This window comes from Eschrichtius robustus, chromosome 3, assembly GCF_028021215.1.
Source record: "Eschrichtius robustus isolate mEscRob2 chromosome 3, mEscRob2.pri, whole genome shotgun sequence".
Classification (NCBI taxonomy): domain Eukaryota; kingdom Metazoa; phylum Chordata; class Mammalia; order Artiodactyla; family Eschrichtiidae; genus Eschrichtius; species Eschrichtius robustus.
This window is the reverse complement of record NC_090826.1, coordinates 127,374,759-127,396,369: the sequence shown is the minus strand read 5'-3', so window position 1 is coordinate 127,396,369 and position 21,611 is coordinate 127,374,759. Positions and strand designations below refer to the sequence as shown.

At 37.8% G+C, this 21,611-nt stretch overlaps 1 protein-coding gene across 2 annotated transcripts in view; it reads left to right on the top strand.

The window, feature by feature from the left end:
* The window catches only part of F5 (coagulation factor V), an 81,245-nt gene that overhangs the window by 33,911 nt on the left and 25,723 nt on the right, over positions 1 to 21,611 (top strand). For both annotated transcript variants that reach the window (XR_011073619.1, XM_068541217.1), the window contains exons 5-12: positions 1,300 to 1,443; positions 3,845 to 4,066; positions 5,355 to 5,520; positions 14,695 to 14,875; positions 16,394 to 16,493; positions 16,928 to 17,139; positions 18,469 to 18,619; positions 21,031 to 21,243. Coding sequence is in view for 1 of the 2 variants with exons in the window: in XM_068541217.1 (XP_068397318.1) it covers positions 1,300 to 1,443; positions 3,845 to 4,066; positions 5,355 to 5,520; positions 14,695 to 14,875; positions 16,394 to 16,493; positions 16,928 to 17,139; positions 18,469 to 18,619; positions 21,031 to 21,243 (1,389 nt within the window). In the remaining variant the exon portion in view is untranslated. The remainder of the gene's footprint in view (positions 1 to 1,299; positions 1,444 to 3,844; positions 4,067 to 5,354; positions 5,521 to 14,694; positions 14,876 to 16,393; positions 16,494 to 16,927; positions 17,140 to 18,468; positions 18,620 to 21,030; positions 21,244 to 21,611) is intronic.

The following is a 21,611-nucleotide window of genomic DNA, read 5'->3' as shown; positions in this document are numbered from 1 at the left end:
CATATGATCCGTAACATTTACCTCAAGGCCAAGTCTTTTTGAAAGTATACAGCAGTCCGTACCTGCTGAGAGTACTTGGAAAGAACTTTGAGTAATATATCTGAGGTTTGGGTTGGTCATTTGGTCTATAAACACACAAAACTCCAGGTTCCTTTCTTGTAAACAAGCTGAACACTTTGAGTGGTAGGTTTCAAACACACTCAACTGACTTTATAAGAAATTTCATTGGCTGGGCTTCTTAGGAGCAAGCTTGGACTTTTATTTTACCCCAAACAAAGTCATCCCATCTTTCATTAAAACAAACAACCACAACAAACTGCACTGTGGGAGATAATGTGATGGATTCACCATCTGTCTATACATACACGCATACCATACCTACATACATTCCTAATTCATTTATTCACTATACAAAAACATATTTTCATTGCCTGGTATAGAGAAGATACTGTGATGACACCGAAAAAATTTTAAACTTATAAAAGTCTCTTCTTTCATTTTACTATCAGGTGCATTTTTTACTCATGAGAGTGGATTAATCTTGACCCTCTCAACCAATTCTCTAGTGTCCCATTACAAGATGGCTATATTAAACTTGGAGTGTGATGCTTTTACCAAATGAGCTATGGTACCTATGCATTATTTTTTTTAATATAAATTTATTTATTTATTTATTTATTTTTGGCTGCGTTGGGTCTTTGTTGCTGTGCCCAGGCTTTCTCTAGTTGGCAGCGAGCGGGGGCTACTCTTCATTGTGGTGCGCGGGCTTCTCATTGTGGTGGTTTCTCTTGTGGAGCACAGGCTCTAGGTGCATGGACTCAATAGTTGTGGCTCACGGGCTCTAGAGCGCAGGCTCAGTAGTTGTGGTGCACGGGCTTAGTTGCTCCACGACATGTGGGATCTTCCCGGACCAGGGCTCGAACCCGTGTCCCCTGCATCAGCAGGTGGATTCTTAATCACTGCACCACCAGGGAAGTCCCTGCATTGACTTATTGACACTGGAAGAAATGTATACTTTTACTAAAGCCTTGACAGTCACCAAATGTTTTCTCTCTGTGCCAGATCAAATTTACTTTTAAAGCCCCATTCCTCAAGGCTATCAGGTGCCAGAAAAAACAAGGTGGCACCAGGATTTTAATAAGCCTTCAATCATTATTACTTGATAGATGCTATTTTTATAAGAACATTTTACAGTTGACATCATTATGATTGTCTGCTTATCTTAAACTCTGTTATCTAGGAATAGCTAATGAGAGCCTTCTATCTGGGATGCTACTAAAAGTATGTCTTTTTTCACAGGCACCCTAACTGAGGATGGGATACAGAAGATGTTTGACAAGCAACATGTACTGATGTTTGCTGTGTTTGATGAAAGTAAAAGCTGGAACCAGACATCATCCCTAATGTACACAGTCAACGGCTATGTGAATGGGACAATGCCAGGTAACACGTGGGCTGTGTACTATCCAAAAATAGTTGAAGCATTGATCCCACTGTTTTCCTAAAGGCACTAAGGTAGTTGACCATACTCACTATTTTTTAACTCCTAATCTGAAAGGTGATGTAATCTGGTTCAGTGGTTCTCAAGGTTTAATCTTTTTTTTTTTTTTAACTAGCAAGTACAACAGACAAATTAGAAGCTACCTAAGAGAAGCAGTGTGCAGTCTTATTACATGTAGTGCTCTGAGCAGGTTTCACCTTGGCCTACATCTCCAGGAAGACATCCTGGATATCAGCTTAGTCTCCTTCAGTGAGTTGTGTGGTCCCTGCTGCATGGTGACCATGTTTTCTTCCAGAGAGGAAGCCCTACAAAACAGAGTTCAAGGCCAATCCTCAGCAGGAAGGGTCAGCAGGAAGAATGCAATGAAGACACTTACAGTGAAGATGAACAGGAGATTAGGAGAAATATCCAACATACAAAAATACTACTAGCATTTCAAAAGATGATGGATGAGTAATATTCAATGGCATATGGAATGTTTTTCTCTTTTCATTTACGTGTAGACTCTTGTGAAAAAGCAAAATCATAACAATTGTTAAGAGAAAAAAAAACTGATCCCCACCTAAACCACTTCTACTTCTCTCCTATAGAAATGACCTAGAACCAAAGATCCTGTGGGGGAAAAATGGGAAAAATGAAAATATTACTTTACTAAATAAACTATGCTTCAAAACACTAAGTTTCTCTATATAGAGGCTCTATATAGAGGCTGTTCTCTATATCTGAAAATCACAAATGGCTTCTCTTACTAAAAATAAAACTTGTCAAGAGTTGAGGTCTGGACATTGCTTTTAAATTGTATTCCATTTCATTTGATTCTATCTTGCCACCCGGGTCATTACAAATATACTAAGATGACCCTGGGTTTTGATTCAGAGTTTAAAAACTTAGTTAACTGAGTTAGCACACCTGAGTTCACACCTTGCTCACTTCTCTACCTTAGTGTGGCTTTTAGCAGTTAGTTGTCTCAATGTGCTTTCGTAAAAAAATGGGTTAATCATCTATCCTGGTGCAGAGGGTGTTTAAGAATTTTTTTACAGATAACATAGCATGTCTAATACTACGGGCCTTAGAGAGGAGTGGTCAAAAGAGAAATTGTATCTGTGTCCTGGCAAAGTAAATCATCTGTCTAAATATAGAGAAGGAGAAGCCAAAATAACCCATATGAAAACATAAAAATTGATAACTCTATCAGGGCATAGAATTTATGAATTTATAGTTGAAATAGACAGAGTAGCTGGGGTAGAAAGTAGCTGGTAGTAGAAACTGAGAAAAGTTAATGCTTGTAAAACTGCCTTATGGGGCAGTAAAATTGAATAAATATGATAAACGCTAATACAGATGTATGAAATGCTCAACCCAATATAAGCATTGATTGGAGGCAGATAAATTCTTCCACCAAAGCCTCCTACCTTCCAGCTTCTTGTTCTCACCTGTGATACTAGGAATTGGTCTTGTTACAGTGGTCTAAAAAAGACAAGCCCTTAGCCCCTCTTTGGGTAAGGGACTGATTCATGGCCCCAAGATCTAGTATCGAGTGATTATAGATCTGAAATTTACAACCCAAGCCAAGGATAGAAGCCAGAGGTTGGAATCTCCTATAGAGCAAATCAGCATTTTCTGAGTCACTGTGGGAGCAAGAAGGAGCCAAACAGCTTTTGTACTCAGTTCTCATTACTCCATCCATGAAACGCTCCCAGTGACCCAGTATACTGAGGATTTGCCCACTGCATCTTAAGGCGATCCTATAACCCACACAGTAACTCACTGCCTTGTCATTAAAACAATCAACCAGCGGGTAAAGAAACAGTATAAAATCCTTAAAGCATCTTCACATCTTCTTCCTGTTAGGATCAAGCCCTTTTAGGATTAGAGGTTTAGGCCCTTAAACTCAGCCCTATTGGAGGCTCTGGCAACTCCCTCCAGCTAAGCCCCGATTGGTATTAGAGTGACCAACTACTCAGGCTTGCCCAGGACTTTCTCAATTCTGATACTGAAAATCCTGCCTCCTGGGAAACCCCTCAGTCCTCAGTAAACCAGGATGGTTGGTCACCTACTTTCTTCTCTCCTTGGCCTTAGCAATCCCTGTGTTTCTAAACTAATGTCCCCCATCTCTGGACTCTATAGTACCACTTATTGCAATGAGTTGTGACTGCTTGTTTGCCCACCACTCAGATGTCTGCTTTTCTAGGGCAGGAACAAAAATGGGAGTGTCTATACCCCCCGGAACCCTGCACAATGCCTGATGCAAAGCAGGTGCTCAATACGTATCTGGTGAGTGAATTTTTTATCACAGACTGCTGACTGCCTGTTTTGGCCCCCATCTCTCTCTCTCTCCCTCAGATATAACAGTTTGTGCCCATGACCACATCAGTTGGCATCTGATTGGAATGAGCTCTGGGCCAGAACTGTTCTCCATTCATTTCAACGGCCAGGTCCTGGAGCAGAACCATCATAAGATCTCAGCCATCACTCTCGTCAGTGCTACGTCCACAACTGCAAACATGACCGTGAGCCTAGAGGGAAAGTGGGTCATATCTTCGCTCATCCCAAAACATTTTCAAGGCAAGAAATTCTTCCAACAGTCTTGCTTACAAATGTAGGATCCTTTCTTCCTAGGCACTAACTCCCTCATTTTCCTTTGCTTTTGCAAGCCATCCACACTCCAGACATATATGCCTTAGTCCTTGAGAGCAGAATTTAGATACTTTGCTCTTAGACTTATAGCTCGTTAGTTGGGGATGGAGGAAGTAGAGAAATTGACAAAGATTTTTTAAAATGATGCAAAAGCCGAAGAGGTCTCTACTTCCTTGAAAGGAGAAAGGAGGAAGGAAACAAAAGCATACATAGAGATATTCTTTCTTGGGCTATTTAATATGCAGCTAAAGGAAAAGAACTAGGTATTGGAACTGCTCAAACTTCTGTAAATTTATAGAAGCACCAAGTTACCGAAAGTGTAAAAGTTTTAACATGAAAAAGTTGTCTTTCATAACAAGATGAGCACAGAGCCTGGCCCAAAGAGGAACTCAGTGGATGTGTGTTGAATAGAAAAAACATAGTATCTAACCAACTGAGGAGTGAGCTTTAAAGGACATCAGTGAATTCTAGTGGGGGAAAAAATCAGCCTAGGTTGTTATATGGTATCAGGTAAACAAAATAACTAACGGTCTATTACACATTGTTGCTTTAAAACAGTTAGGAGGAGGGTTCCTGTAAATATAAGTAAATATCACTATAGGAAATCATTGTGTTACCAAAATAATGTGTATAAAAGCAAGAAATATAAAAAAGAGATATTTTATGGGATCATTTCATTTTTTGTTCACACTAAGCAGTCAAAATTATATTTGAAGTAATGAAATTGTCACAATATCCCTGGAAGATAGAGCCCCAAATACTAATGAAACAACAGCAAAACTAACATTATTGAGGTTAAGTGCTTTTTGTATTATCTTATTTAATTTTTAAGAACAATTTCATACAGTACACACTAGTAATATCTTCATTTTACAAATAAAAGGAAGAGGTTATAGGAAATATGAGAAATCGACATGACCTAAGTCATAAGGTTTTAAGGATCTGGAAATTTCAAGAAATTTTCCTCCCCGGTAAGAAACAAAGGATAGCTTTCCAAGTTTTTCCTCTAACCCATCCTCTCTTTCCCTCGCTTTTTTATTCTTGCTCCTTCTGCCCTGTATTAAAAGAGCTTCAAACCAAAATGTTCAAAAGTTGCGTGAGCATTACTTTCACTGTTATTATTGAAAACTTCCACAAATTTATTTAAAAGATGTACATTTTATCAGCCTTAATTTCTTCTCTCAGATTCTTTCATTGTCTTTATGTCCTAACTCAGCTGGGATGCAGGTTTACATAGACATTAAAAACTGTGCAAAGAAAACCAGGAATCCTAAGAAACTAACTCGAGACCAGAGGCGGCACATTAAGAGATGGGAATACTTCATTGCTGCAGAGGAAGTCATTTGGGACTATGCACCTATAATACCAGCAAACATGGACAAGTGAGTTTGAGGGGTTCTTACTACTATGCAGATTCAAGACATTTTCCATAGGGTCCTAGATGCATGGGGTGAAATGTCATGAGTTGACAGCTTTCATGGTAATGCATGTATTGGATTTCATTCAGGTTTTCTTTTCCGAAACAATCTGAAATTACTCCAAACTCCTCAAGAGAACTCAGAAAAATAATAATAGTAGTAGTAGTAACAACAGCAATAATAATAGCAGCTACCACTTCTTGAATGCTTCCTATTGCCAAGCACTGTGTTAAACCTTTCTAAGAGCTTTGCTTTAACTCTACAAGTTAGAAACAGCTTTTACTTATTTTGTAAATTAGGAAATGGGAGAGTGGGATTAAGAAAACTGGAAATGCACATAGCTCTTAAACACTTGAAAAATACTCAAGCTCACTCACAGTAAGAGAAATACGCAAATTAAACTTCTCTCAAATACTATTTTTCACCTATCAGACTCACAAGTTTAGATGACATAATGTATTGGCAAGGCTGCGAGAAACAAGCTCTATCATGTATTGCTGGTGGAAGAGCGAATTGGAAAAGCCATTCTAGAGGATAATTTGGCAATGTGTATAAAATTATAAATGCATATATTTTTTGATCCAGCAATCTCACTCTGGGAATTTACTATATAGATATAGTTGTATACAGGTGAAATGGTATGTGTACAGGATGTTCAGTGCTGCACTGTTGCAGCAAAATATTGGAAACAACCCATAATGTCCATCAATAGGAAATTAATAAGTTATGGTACATCATACAATGGAATACTATGCATCTGTTTTAAAGAGGATGCAAAAACTCTCTCTATACTAATATAAAAAGTTCTCCAAGAGATATTTTTAAATTAAAAAGTCAAGGGAGCAAGAAGGTAGAATAGCAGATTCCCCCACTTGTATTCCCCCACAGCAATGATAATTTGGCAGCCATCCACAAACAGAAGTGACTTTGTGAGAGCTTTGGGATCAAAGTAGGAACTTGCAAAATCCCGATGGAAGTCAAGACCAAGGAGGACTGTTTTGAGAAGGCAAGTCCATGCTCAGATGGTTGGTTCACTAACTGTAATTCAGTTACAAACCTGGAAATAGCCTCCTCCCCTTATGGACTCAGCTACAGCCCCACTTAACCTTGGTCCTGCCACCAGCACCATTTGATAAGAAACCCAGGAGGAGTCACGCCTGTCCATGACCCTGGAGGCTGACCTGCAGACCTCTGTTTGACTGTGGATCTTGAAGCAGCCCTGTAACTAATTCCATCCTTCTCTCAGCCATGATCCAGGAGTAGTCTTGCCTGCCCAGGGACCTGATGGGAGTCACATCCACTCATGGCCCTGGTGGCTGGCCTGCAGACCTTGGTCCCACTACAGATCTTGAAATGGCCCTGTTACCTAGTTCCAGACCTCAAAACTGCAGTTCAGGAGCAGTTCTGCCCACTCAGGGACCCACTAGGAGCCCTCCAAAGGGCCAGATGAGAGCCACACCCATCTACACACTTGGTAACAGGCCTACCATTTGCAAACCCAATTGTGGACCTTGAAGTAGAGTGTTATCCCAGTGCCAGCTCTACTGACCAAGGTCCTGAAGGCAGTTCCATTTTCCCAGGGACCAGACAGGGTCTATGCCCACCTGAGCCCCTGGTAAAAGGCCTTCCAACCACAGATGCTGCTTCAGGCCCAGCAGCAACCACATGACCTGGTCCCAACCTCACTCAACTGTGATCCCAGAGGCAATTCCATCAGGCTGCAGACCTGACAAGAGGTTTTTACCTGCCAAAACCTGTCTGTAAAGATTGGAAAGGGGTGTTTGCTCCATCAAATGCACAAACACCAAAACAAAGCTACACAAATCACAAAGAATCAGGCAATATGACACCACCAAAGGAAACTAATAAAGCTCCAGTAACCAGTGTGAAAGAAATAGAGATCTACAAATTGCCTGACAAAGAATTAAAAATAATCATCTTAGAGAAGCTCAATGAGGTACAAGATAACACAGATAGGTAATCAAATGAAATCAGGAAAACAATAAATGAACAAAATAAGAAATTTAATAAATACATAGAAACCATAAAAAAATAACCAAACAAATCCTAGAGCTGAAGAATGCAATAACAGAACTGAAAATATTCAAAAGAGAGCTTCAATAGCAAACTTATCACTTTAGCTTTAAGGACACCTGCAGATTAATGGATACATGTATATGTATGGCTGAGTCAATTTGCTGTGCACCTGAAGCTATCGCAATATTGTTAATCAGCTATACTCCAACATAAAATAAAAAGTCATAAAAAAAAGGGAAGGGATAAAAAAGACAAGGTCACTATATAATGATAGAGTGGTCAATTAATCAAGAGACTATAACAATTATAAATATATATGCACCCAAGATTAGAGCACCTAAATATATGAAGCAAATATTAACGGAACTACAGGGAAAAATAGACAGCAATACAATAATAGTAGGGGACTTTAATACCACACTTTATTCAATGGATACATTATCCAGACATAAAATCAATAAGGAAGCAGTGGAATTGAATAACACTGTAGAACAAGTGTACCTAACAGACATATAAAGAACATTCCATCCAAATAAAGAACATTCCATCAAACAACAGCAGAATACATATTCTTCTCAAGTGCACCTGGAATATTCCCTAGGATTCTTCATAACATATTAGTCCACAAAACAAGTTTTAACAAATTAAGAATATTAAAATAATATCAAGTATCTTTTCTCACCATAATGGTATGAAACTACAAATCAGTAACAGAAGAAAACTGAAAAATTCACAAATATGTGGATTAAATACTAGTCTCCTGAACAACCAATGGATCAAGGAAGAAATCAAATAGGAAATCAAAATATATCTTGAGACAAATGAAAACAGAAATACAACATACTAAAATATATAGAATATAGAAAAGCGGTTGTAAGAGGGAAGTCTATAGTAATAAATGCCTACATTTAAAACAGAAGAAAGAGAGCCTCATGCACCAGAGAGCAGACAGCAGAAGCAAGAAGAACTACAATCCTGCAGCCTGTGGAACAAAAACCACATTCACAGAAAGATAGACAAAATGAAAAGGCAGAGGACTACGTACCAAATGAAGGAACAAGATAAAACCCCAGAAAAACAACTAAATGAAGTGGAGATAGGCAACTTTCCAGAAAAAGAATTCAGAATAATGGTAGTGAAGATGATCCAGGACCTCGGAAAAAGAATGGAGGCAAAGATCGAGAAGGTGCAAGAAATGTTTAACAAAGACCTAGAAAAATTAAAGAACACACACCTAGAAGAATTAAAGAACAAACAAACAGAGATGAACAATACAATAACTGAAATGAAAAATACACTAGAAGGAATCATTAGTAGAATAACTGAGGCAGAAGAACGGATAAGTGACCTGGAAGACAGAATGGTGGAATTCACTGCTGCAGAACAGAATACAGAAAAAAGAATGAAAAGAAATGAAGACAGCCTAAGAGACCTGTGGGTCAACATTAAACATAACAACATTTGCATTATAGGGGTACCAGAAGGAGAAGAGAGAGAGAAAGGACCAGAGAAAATATTTGAAGAGATTATAGTCGAAAACTTCCCTAACATGGGAAAGGAAATAGCCACCCAAGTCCAGGAAGCGCAGAGTGTCCCATACAGGATAAACGCAAGGAGAAACGTGCCGAGACACACAGTATTCAAACTGACAAAAATTAAAGACAAAGAAAAATTATTGAAAGCAACAAGGGAAAAATGACAAATAACGTACAAGGGAACTCCCATAAGGTTAACAGCTGATTTCTCAACAGAAACTCTACAAGCCAGAAGGGAGTGGCATGACATATTTAACGTGATGAAAGGGAAGAAACTACAACCAAGATTACTCTACCCGGCAAGGATCTCATTCAGATTCGATGGAGAAATCTAAAGCTTTACAGACAAGGAAAAGCTAAGAGAATTCAGCACCACCAAACCAGCTCTACAACAAATGCTAAAGGAACTTCTCTAAGTGGGAAACAGAAGAAAAGAAAAAGACCTACAAAAACAAACCCAAAGCAATTAAGAAAATGGTCATAGGAACATACATATCAATAATTACCTTAAATGTGAATGGATTAAATGCTCTAACCAAAAGACACAGACTCGCTGAATGGATACAAAAACAAGACCGATATATATGCTGTCTAAAAGAGACCCACTTCAGACCTAGGGACACATACAGACTGAAAGTGAGGGGATGGAAAAAGATATTCCATGCAAATGGAAATCAGAAGAAACCTGGAGTAGCAATACTCATATCAGAAAAAATAGACTTTAAAATAAAGAATGTTACAAGAGGCAAGGAAGGATACTACATAATGATCATGGGATCAATCCAAGAAGAAGATATAACAATTATAAATATATATGCACCCAACATAGGAGCACCTCAATACATAAGGCAAATGCTAATAGCTATAAAAGAGGAAACTGACAGTAACACAATAACAGTGGGGGACTTTAACACCTCACTTACACCAATGGACAGATCATCCAGACAGAAGATTAATAAGGAAACATGACCTTTAAATGACACAACAGACCAGATAGATTTAATTGGTATTTATAGGACATTCCATCCGAAAACAGCAGATTACACTTTCTTCTCAAGTGCACACGGAACATTCTCCAGGATAGATCACATCTTGGGTCACAAATAAAGCCTTGGTAAATTTAAGAAAATTCAAATCATATCAAGTATCTTTTCTGACCACAATGCTATGAGATTAGAAATAAATTACAGGGAAAAAACCATAAAAAACACAAACACATGGAGGCCAAACAAACGTTACTAAATAGCCAAGAGATCACTGAAGAAATCAAAGAGGAAATCAAAAAATACCTAGAGACAAATGACAATGAAAACATGATGATCCAAAACCTATGGGATGCAGCAAAAACAGTTCTAAGAGGGAAGTTTATAGCAATACAGTCCTGCCTCAAGAAACAAGAAAAATCTCAAACAATCTAACCTTACACCTAAAGGAACTAGAGAAAGAAGGAAAAACAAAACCCAAAGTTAGTAGAAGGAAAGAAATCATAAATATCTGAGCAGAAATAAATGAAATAGAAACAAAGAAAACAATAGCAAAGATCAATAAAACTAAAAGCTGGTTCTTTGAGAAGATAAACAAAGTTGATAAACATTTAGCCATACTCATCAAGAAAAAGAGGGAGAGGACTCAAATCAATAAAATTAGAAATAAAAAAGAAGTTAAAAGGACACCACAGAAATACAAAGCATCATATGAGACTACTACGAGCAACTCTATGCCAATAAAATGGACAACCTGGAAGAAATGGACAAATTCTTAGAAAGGTGTAACCTTCCAAGACTGAACCAGGAAGAAATAGAAAATATGAACAGACCAATCACAAGTAATGAAATTGAAACTGTGATTAAAACTCTTCATCCAGAACCAGATGGCTTCACAGGTGTATTCTATCAAACATTTAGAGAAGAGCTAACACCCATCCTTCTCAAACTCTTTCAAAAAATTTCAGAGGAAGGAACACTCCCAAACTCATTCTATGAGGCCACCATCACCCTGATACCAAAACCAGACAAAGATACTACAAAAAAAGAAAATTATAGACCAATATCACTGAAGAATATAGATGCAGAAATCCTCAACAAAATACTAGCAAACAGAATCCAACAGCACATTAAAAGGATCATACACCATGATCAAGTGGGATTTATCCCAGGGATGCAAGGATTCTTCAATATACGCAAATCAATCAATGTGATACACATATTAACAAATTGAAGGATAAAAACCATATGATCATTTCAATAGATGCAGAAAAAGCTTTTGACAAAATTCAACACCCATTTATGAAAATAACTCATAATGAACAAACAAAACAAAATGAACATAATGAAAATCAGTTGAATTTATATACACTAACAATGAACAATCCAAACGGAAATTAAGAAAATACTTCCATTTACAATAGAATTTTTTTAAAAGAATAAAACACTTAGGAAATTTAACCAAGGTAGTGAAAGAGCTACACACTGAAAACTATAAGACAACAATGAAAGAAATTGAAGAAGATACAATCAAATACAAAGATGTCCCGTGTTTATGGATTAGAAGAATTAACTTTGTTAAAATGCCCACATTACACAAAGGGATCTACAGATTCAAGGCAATCCCTATTAAATTCCAATAACATTTTTCAAAGAAATAGAAAAAAAAAACAATTCTAAAATTCAGATGAAACCACAGAAGACCCTGAATATCCCAAGCAATCGTGAGCAAGAAGAGCAAAGCTTGAGGCATCATACTTCCTGATTTCAAACTATATTACAAAGCTATAGTAATTGAACAGTATAATAATGGCATAAAAACAGACACATATAGCAAATGAACAGAAGTAAGGGCCCAGAAATAAACCCATGCATATATGGTCAACTAATCTTGGACAAGGGCACTAAGAATACACAATGAGGAAAGGACAGTCTCTTCAATAAATGATGGTGGAAAAACTGGATATCCATATGCAAAAAATAAAATTATACCCTTAACTTACAGCATAGACAAAAATTAACTCAAAATAAATTAAAAACTTAAATGTAATACCTGAAACCATAAAACCACTAGAAGAAAACATAACAGAAAATCTCTTTGACATTGGTCTCGGCAATGATTTTTTGGGGTATGACACCAAAAGCATAAGTACCAAAAGCAAAAATAAACAAGTGGGGCTACATCAAGCTGAAAAACTTCTGCACAGCAAAAGAAACAATCAACAAAATAAAAATATAACCTACAGAATGGGAGAAAATATTTGCAAACCATATATCTGATAAGAGGTTAATATCCAAAATATAAAAGGAACTCATGTAACTCAAAGGCAAAACAAACAAACAAAAATAGCCTGATTTAAAAAATGGGCAAAGGATCTAAACTGACATCTTTCTAAAGAAAACATACAGGGACTTCCCTGGTGGTGCAGTGGTTAAGAATCTGCCTGCCAATGCAGGAGACACGGGTTCGATCCCTGGTCCGGGAAGATCCCACATGCCACGGAGCAACTGAGCCTGTGCGCCACAACTACTGAGCCTGCGCATCTAGAGCCCGTGCTCTGCAACAAGAGAAGCCACTGAAATGAGAAGGCCGTGCACCGCAACAAAAGAGTAGCCCCCACTTGCCACAACTAGGGAAAGCCCACACACAGCAATGAAGACCCAATACAGCCAATAAATAAATAAATAAATTTTAAAAATTAAAAAATTAAAATTGTCAACTGTGGTAAAAAAAAAGAAAACATACAAATGGCCAACAGGCATATGAAAAGGTGTTCAGCATCACTAATCATGAGCGAAATGCAAATCATATCCATGATGAGATATCACCTCATACCTATGAGAATAACTAGGATGAAAAAGAGGTAACAACTGTGGATGAGGGTGTGGAGAAAATGGAATCCTTGTACACTGTTGGTGAGAATGTAAATTGGTGCAGCCTTTATGGAAAACAGTAAGGAGCTTCCTCAAAAAATTAAAAATAGAACTACCACTTCTGGGTATATATCCAAAGGAAATGAAATCAGTATATCAAAGAGATATTTGCACTCCCATGTTCATTGCAGTGTTATCCATGATAGCCTACATATGGAAACAACCTGAGTGTCTATCAATGGATAAATGAATTTTTAGAAATATGGTTTATATATACAATGGAATATCATTCAGCCTTAAAAAAGAAGGAAATCCTGCCATTTGTAACAACATGGATAAACCTGCAGGCATTAGGCTAAGTGAAATAGTCCAGACACAGAATTACAAATATTGCATGATCTCACTTATATGTGGAATCTAAAAAAGTCGAACTCGTAGAAGCAGAGAGTATAATGGTGGTTGCCAGGGGCTGGGAGGTGAGGGGAATGCAGAGATGTTGATCAAAGTATACAAACCTTCAGTTTCAAAATAAATAAGTTCTGGAGACCTAACAAACAGTGCAGTATATTAACTATAGTTAGTAACACTATAGTTAATAACACTGTATTGTACACTTGAAATTTGTTAAGACAGTAGATCTTAAGTGTTCTCAAAATTTAAAAATATTAGTAACTAGGTGAGGTGATGGAAGTGGTAATTAGCTTGACTGTGGTAGTCTCATATATTCATATATAAATTATTATGTTGTACACCTTAAATACATACATTTGTCAATTATACCTCAATACAGCTGGAAAAATGCAAAAAAACTTCAAGGTATAGTATGGAATATATAAATAGCTGCCTTTTGTTAAAGGAGTGAAAGGATAAGAATATTTATATTTGCAAGTCATATTTGCATAAAGATGCTCTGGAATTATACACATGAAATTAATACAAGTGAATATTTAGAAAATGCAGGAAGGGTTAGGGAAGTGGGGTTGAGATAAGAATCCAGAACTCTCTAGCAGCAGTCAGTGATTTTTATTGTGTAAAATAAACGCATAAAATGGATAAACTCTACCATGGAACTCTGCTTTTGCAAACTAAGGCTATAAAAAGGACTAAGGGGGAAAGTGGTTCATGTTGCCTCCCCTAAATCATTTATTGCAGTAGCTACAGAAGATGGGTGAAGGCAGTTGGTTTTCAGATGGCACCAGGATTGGGTGGATGGTAGAAGAGATCGCCCAACAGCACAGAACTTATGTTTAATAAAGACAGCAGAAGCTTCCTAGAGTGGGATTGTGCTTTTAGAGATTGAGAAATACCTGGAAAGCCAATAAGGATATCATAAGTTAAGTGATAAGAAATACTTAAGAAAAATTCATAGTGTATCTTATCCTTTCATCCAGGTAGACCTTTCAGAGATAGCGAAGGTCTACTCTAGAAACCATAGTGACAGGAAGATCTAAGTAGCTGGTTCTAACCATGATTAAGACTTTATCAATGGTGGAGGAGACAGATCAGAGGTTTCCAGTTTTCCAACTAGAGAGAAGGTATCAGGACTTTGCAAACCACATTAAGGTTTGTTTGTTTGTTTGTTTTCCTTAAGGAAACTAGCATTTTAGCTAATTCAATAGCAGAACTTCTAAGCATAAGGGTTTCCCTATCATACTGGGGTCTCTACTTGAGAAAATGATTTAATCTTTTAAATTTTATTTCACTTTAAGAAAGTACAGATCTCTGCATTTGGATAATTTCTCAAACCAAATTGGAAAACATTATAAGAAGGTTGTCTACAAACAGTACCAAGATGCATCCTTCACCAAACGCCTGGAGAATCCCAATAGCAAAGAAGATGGGGGGATCTTGGGCCCTATTATCCGAGCCCAGGTCAGAGACACACTTAAAGTAAGTAACAGAAATATAGAACCATGGAAGAAATTAAATAGTGAAAACAAGATTATAAGTACTGGTTATTTTTTTAATGTGTCCATATAAGTTTTAATTAAAATGCAGCTTTAATTTTTATTTAGTATTTGTGCTTATTGTAGCCTATCTCATAATACAAACAATCTGAGACAGTTTATCAAATTATAAAGGAATAAAACAAGGAGCCAGTGTAATTGGGGTGAAGGATAATATGGGGACAAAGAAAATAAAGCCAAGGGTAAGATAAGTATGATGAAACACATACCATATGCTCCTATAATGTTGTCAACAAATTTTGTCCTAAGCTTTCTAGCAGCCGAAGTAAAAAGGGAACTAGGTCAGGGCAGGAGTCACAGTAGTCATAAAAGAAGCACAGTTTCCCCTGCTGTTGAGACTTAAGAGGAATTTCTCCCATGGATCCTTAAAAAAGAGGGTGCTGTGTGATGTAGTAGATGGAATCCTTGATAACTTCCTACTGGTACAATAAATTTATAAATTTAAAAGTTACAAAGCTTTTTAAAATAATGTTTCTCATTATAGCTGAGAACATAACCCAACTGAATGAAAACAATTCATCAATGTGGTCTAGGTATGTAGTTCTCTGATGATTGGTCTCTGATGCAGGTAAATTTTGATATGTTTCAAGAACACTGAGTGTTCTTCAGACAGTTTTCCTTAAATGCTGTGTCACATCATCACCTTACCTTCTGATAAGAACTAGACTGCAGAGAATTGAAAGTTGCAATCTTTGGCAAGATTCTAGAATGCAGATAATCTGCAGATTAAGGATGATCCAGATGCTTTGGCAAGCAAGTAGAAGATAAGATTAAAATTCTCTTCTGAAGATTCAGCAGGCTAACTAGGACTCCTGTGTGCATAAAGCTCCTCCCTTCACCTCTTCATGGGAATGAACCAAGAGGATATCTACAGACAAGGCCAATTCTGTTCATTTAAAAAATAACAAAAGGACAGAAAGCAGCCTTTCTCTGTTCTCTTTTCCTTCCCTCATTTCTGATCCCTTTTAGGTACTCTTAGAAAGTGGAAATATGCCTCATTGGCAATTCAGGATCTGGCTATTTTCTGTGCCCCATCAAGGAGATGACTTGATGACAGGGTTCTGGGGGATCTGGCAGGCTGGAGAAGGTGATCATGGTCTAAGAGAAGAGAAGGAGCAGATTCAAAGGCAGATGTGGTCCAAGCTGAAAGGAGAGGGGACAGGGGATGGCGACCAACTTGGAGAGAGTGATATACTGTGAGGAAAATGTCACTTCTAAGGTTAGACTTCTCTTTCCATTTTCCACCTTACTATGTGAGTGGAACTCTCTCAAACGCATCTGTCAGGTGATGGGGAGAGGTTGCCACTCAGATAAACAGCATTAGTTTGCACTGACATAAACACACACACACTATCCCACGAGTAAATATGCAAAGCTAGCATCCTCTGTTCTCATGATTGACCTTAAATCCTGAAATAATGAATTTGAGTTAATTTTGTAGATCATGTTCAAAAATATGGCCAGCCGCAGCTACAGCATTTACCCTCATGGTGTGACCTTCTCTCCTTATGAAGATGAAGTCAACTCTTCCTCCACCTCAGGTTTGAACCTTTCACTTCTACTGAATGAAACTATTGACTTCTGAGAGGTTGCCGTAATTTTCTACTGTCCTCCTTGCCCAGTAGTATAACTTATACAGTCAGGTAGTACACATATAGGGGTATCCTCAGAGTCACAACCAAACACTGCTCACTTCAGGGATTTTGTTTATCCTAATGATTACAAAATATGGTGTCCTTTGTTAGTGCCATAAGTGGCCTCTAGTGGACGAATATGTAATAGCTACATGCTATCCAGAGTTCTATCACGTGGAACTTAATATAAAAATAATATTCCTTTCCCAACATTGATTCTAACAAGAGCTCAATGATTTTAAATTATTCATTCATTTCTTATTTACTTATTTGTTTATTTAATTTATTTCCATGAAATAATTTTGAAAATCAAAAACAATTTTGACTATATTTTCTTTCAGGCAGTAACACCATGATCAAAGCAGTTCAACCAGGGGAAACCTATACTTATAAGTGGAACATCCTAGAGTCTGATGAACCCACGGAAAACGACGCTCAGTGCTTAACAAGACCATACTACAGTAATGTGGACATCACAAGGGACATTGCCTCTGGGCTGATAGGGCTACTTCTAATTTGTAAGAGCAGATCCTTGGATAAGCGAGGCATACAGGTATTTTGTCCTTGAAGTAACCTTTCAGAAATTCCAGGAATTTCTTCTGACTGGAACAGATTAGTTCTCCTTGTTAAATAATGGGGCTTTTGCTTCTAGAGAACCAGAAAATATTAAGTAGTCCTCTTTAGTGTGAATGTAACAATGCTTATTCCTTTAGCTACTTTTTTGTCTTGTCTATTTCCATATGGACTTTCACTGGAGAAGGCAAGTCTACAGTGTGAAACTGTATTTTTTTTGTTTGTTTCAAATTCCAGATCTGTCCGTGCTAGTTTCTCTTAATTTCTTCCTTTCATCAAAAGCGTATTACCTGGTGGTGCAGTGGTTAAGACTCACGCTCCCAATGCAGGGGGCCCAGGGTTCGATCCCTGGTCAGGGAACTAGGTCCCACATGCATGCTGCAACTAAGAGTTTGCATGCCACAACTAAGAAGCCCATGAGCTGCAGCTAAGGAGCCCGCCTGCTGCAACTAAGACCCGACACAACCAAATAAATAAATAAATAAACACATAAATAAAATTAAAAAAAAAAAAAAAGGGTATTACCCCCTCCTAAAAATTTTATAGGGTTGTTTCACGGCTCAATGAGATACCATCTGGTAAAAGTGTAAAGCTCTGTACCAGTCCTTGTTATTTTTAGAGACCTGCAATAGGGAGAGAAAGGAGATACAGGCAGACGTAGCTTGCAGACATAGCTTCTCATGAAGTTGAACCCAGACAATGGTCTATCTCTAGCAACACCAATTTATACAAAAGAAGGTGAACAAAGATATGGATCTTCTGAGCTTATCTTCATTGAAGAATAAAAGCCTCATATCATTAACTTAAAATTCCCAATTAGGCTAAGCTACAATCAAAGAAGTCTCATCCCAAGCCATATAAAATAAATATATGCCTAGAAAAAGCAGAAAGAGGCATTTGGAAGACCCTAATTTATTGAGCTGGGAAAGGAAACAGGTAGGGAGAGATATAAAACTTTCCTACTGCACCCTTCTTTTTTATCCTTTGCAACTATTTGGAGCACATCCAATCAATCATTCGAGTTGAAAGGTGATAACAGAGATAAACAGAATTACAGTTGCTAACGTTGAAATGGGATTTTTCTATTAGGATATTTTAGTCTCTGAATTTTCTGATCTGCTCTGTTTGCCTTGACATGCTACCTTTGGCTCTAACAAGGGCTTTGTACACAATGGGCTCTCACAGATGTCTGAATTTATGGCTTCATTGGACCCAAGACCTGTACCCCTTTGGTTTCTGAGAACTCAGTGTTGTAGTTAATCAATCTGCTAGGACGTCAATCACTGAACACAGCACTTTTACCCTCCAGAGGGCAGCAGACATTGAGCAGCAAGCTATGTTTGCTGTGTTTGATGAGAACAAGAGCTGGTACATTGAGGACAACATCTACAAGTTTTGTGAAAATCCTGAGAAGGTGAAACGTGATGACCCCAAGTTTTATGAGTCAAACATCATGAGCAGTAAGTCGGAGCACTCTTTTTGTCCATCAGTTTTTCACTCCTGTGGTTGAAGTGTGACTTTCCTAGAGGAAGAGACATGGATTAGAATCCACTCACCTCTTACCCTCACTTCCAGTCTAGGGATTTGGTGATGAAATTACTGGGTGATATTATAGAAATCTTTTTACAGCATGAGGTAAAAAGCTTGTTATCCTTAGAAGTCTTCTTGGTCTCCTGCTCCAAATGTGTGTGTGTGTGTGTGTGTGTGTGTGTGTGTGTGTGTGTGTGTGTGTGTGTGTGTGTGCATGCACGCACACATGTGCATGTGCACTTGCTCTGAGCAGGTAAGAACAGGGTGAGGGATGGATGGTGAGGGAAGAGGCCTTGGTCAGAGGTATCTGGGGATTTTAGACTGGGTGCAAGGTGAATACTCTTTATGGCCAGGGCAGAAATATTAAGTAGTCCTCTTTAGCATGAATGTAACAATGCTTATTCCTTTAGTTACTTTTTTGTCTTGTCTATTTCTTATTTCTGCCAGGGCAGAAACAGGGTAAATAATCCAAAATTGGATTGTCAAATCAAACTAAGGCAAAATGCATATGGGGAGACAAGAGTCTTGGAAAGTCAATCCATAAAGAAGTTTTAAGTACACAGTAAGAAGTTCAGAACAGAAAGAATTCCCTGAGCCAAGGTTCAGGCTTTTGCTACAGTTTTTAAAGTCAGTGCCCAAAGCCACTGGTATGGGAAGTCTGGGAGAGATTTCACTGAGCCAGCTGGAAGCAAACTTCTCCACAATGGTCACCATCCCCTTCCTCAGAGTTGAGAGTCACTATTATCACTTTCTCTGATAAGTAACCACAGGTACGAGGATGGCTTCTCCATGGTCTGTTCATATAACTTCAGACAACTAACAACTGGGGATTCTCAGAACTGGCAGGTGCCAGGAAAATAATTTGAAACAGGGAGTTAGCCTCAGCTTTCTGTACTTAATTTCATTTTGGCAATGAATCTGTCATAGCTCTAGACTAGCGCTGTCCGTTAGAAATTATATATGAGCCACAAATATAATTTAAAGTTTTCTAATAGGCATATTAAAAATTAAAGAGAAATATATGAAATTTATTTAATAATGTTTAATTTAATATATCATAAATATTATCATTTCAACATATAATCAATATTAAAATTAATGAGATTTACTTTCTTACTACATCTTTGAAATCCAGTGTGTATTTTATACTCACAGCACATCTCAATCCAGACTACCCATATTTCGAGTGCCCAGTAGTCACTGGTAGCTAGTGGCTCCCAAATTTGTGCAGCTATAGACCATTTAGAAAAGCTTCCTGAATGAGGCACAAACTAAAAACACATTATGTCAGCTATTCGATAAATATTTAAGTTCTCCCTAGTTCCAGGCATTGTACTAAGATTAGGACTATAGTGGTAACCTAGGCAGACATGGACCCTGCCCTTATAGAAATCATATCTGTGATATTATTATCATGCTTAGTATATAAGTAGACAATGATACTGACTAAAAACTGTATCCCTTGGAAAGAGAATGAAAATGTCTGAACTTGATAGTTGAGTGCAAACTAGAGATTATATAAATGCTAAGACAGAGCAATTAAAATTGCAAAATGTGCTAAATAGGCTTCATTTTTAGGGACATTACTTTGCATTCAATAACTAATGCGTCGAGGATACGGGGAGGGGGAAGGGTAAGCTGGGACAAAGTGAGAGAGTGGCATGGACATATATACACTACCAAACGTAAAATAGATAGCTAGTGGGAAGCAGCCGCATAGCACAGGGAGATCAGCTCGGTGCTTTGTGACCACCTAGAGGGGTGGGATAGGGAGGGTGGGAGGGAGGGAGACACAAGAGGGAAGAGATATGGAGACATATGTATATGTATAACTGATTTACTTTGTTATAAAGCAGAAACTAACACACCATTGTAAAGCAATTATACTCCAATAAAGATGTTTAAAAAAAAAAAAGAAAAAGAAAAAAATAACTAATGCATCAAGAATCTGTATTTCTTATATTATGCTTTTTCTCCAGGTAAAATTACTCTAGACAAAATTCTAAGTTACCTTTGGAATATCTTTAAAAGCAGAACCTAGAGTACAAAATATTTAATATACACTTAACAAATGAATAAATAAAATGAATAAATAAATCAATGTGAAAGGCTTTGTCTTTATCCTGACATTTCTCCCTTGGCTAACTTAGGAGAATAAGCTCTCATTTGAAAAGTCTGAGTTTGATCTTCCAGTTACACTTTAGATTTGGTAAAGCTTATCTCAGATAATCACTGCTCAGATGCAACCAAATTACCAATGGGATATTTACCGTAAGTATAATTAGACACATTCCCTTTTGTTGGCATAGGCCTGATGTTTCAACAAATTTCACTCTTTCAGCTATCAATGGCTATGTGCCTGAGAGCATACCCACACTAGGATTCTGCTTTGATGACACCGTCCAGTGGCACTTCTGCAGTATGGGAACCCAGAATGACATTTTGACCATTCACTTCACTGGGCACTCATTCATCTATGGAAAGAAACACGAGGACACCTTGACCCTCTTCCCCATGTGTGGGGAATCTGTGACTGTCACAATGGATAATGTTGGTAAGAGCTTGGACTCTAAAAGGGGACTCTCTGATCTACCCAGTCTGCTGCAGCTCTCCAGACTACCATGGTTCCTGGGCTTCTCTCTCTGATCCCTTGCGGGCTTTCTTTTCAGTACTACTCATGATTTCTGTTTGGGGAATTAATTACTTAAATGGGGCCAGTCCTTTAATGTGCATTCCATTTATCCTTCTCTGGGCTAAGTGAGAAGTAAAGCTACAACAGTAAAAAGATAAGGCATGACTCTGAGGAGAAAGCGTGAGCATTCAGCCACAAAAGAGCATTTCTTTTATCAAAATGCCTTTTTCAGCTTTATAAGACAGCCATCCCACCCTAGGGTTAGTGATCACCCGATATAGTGCCTTAGA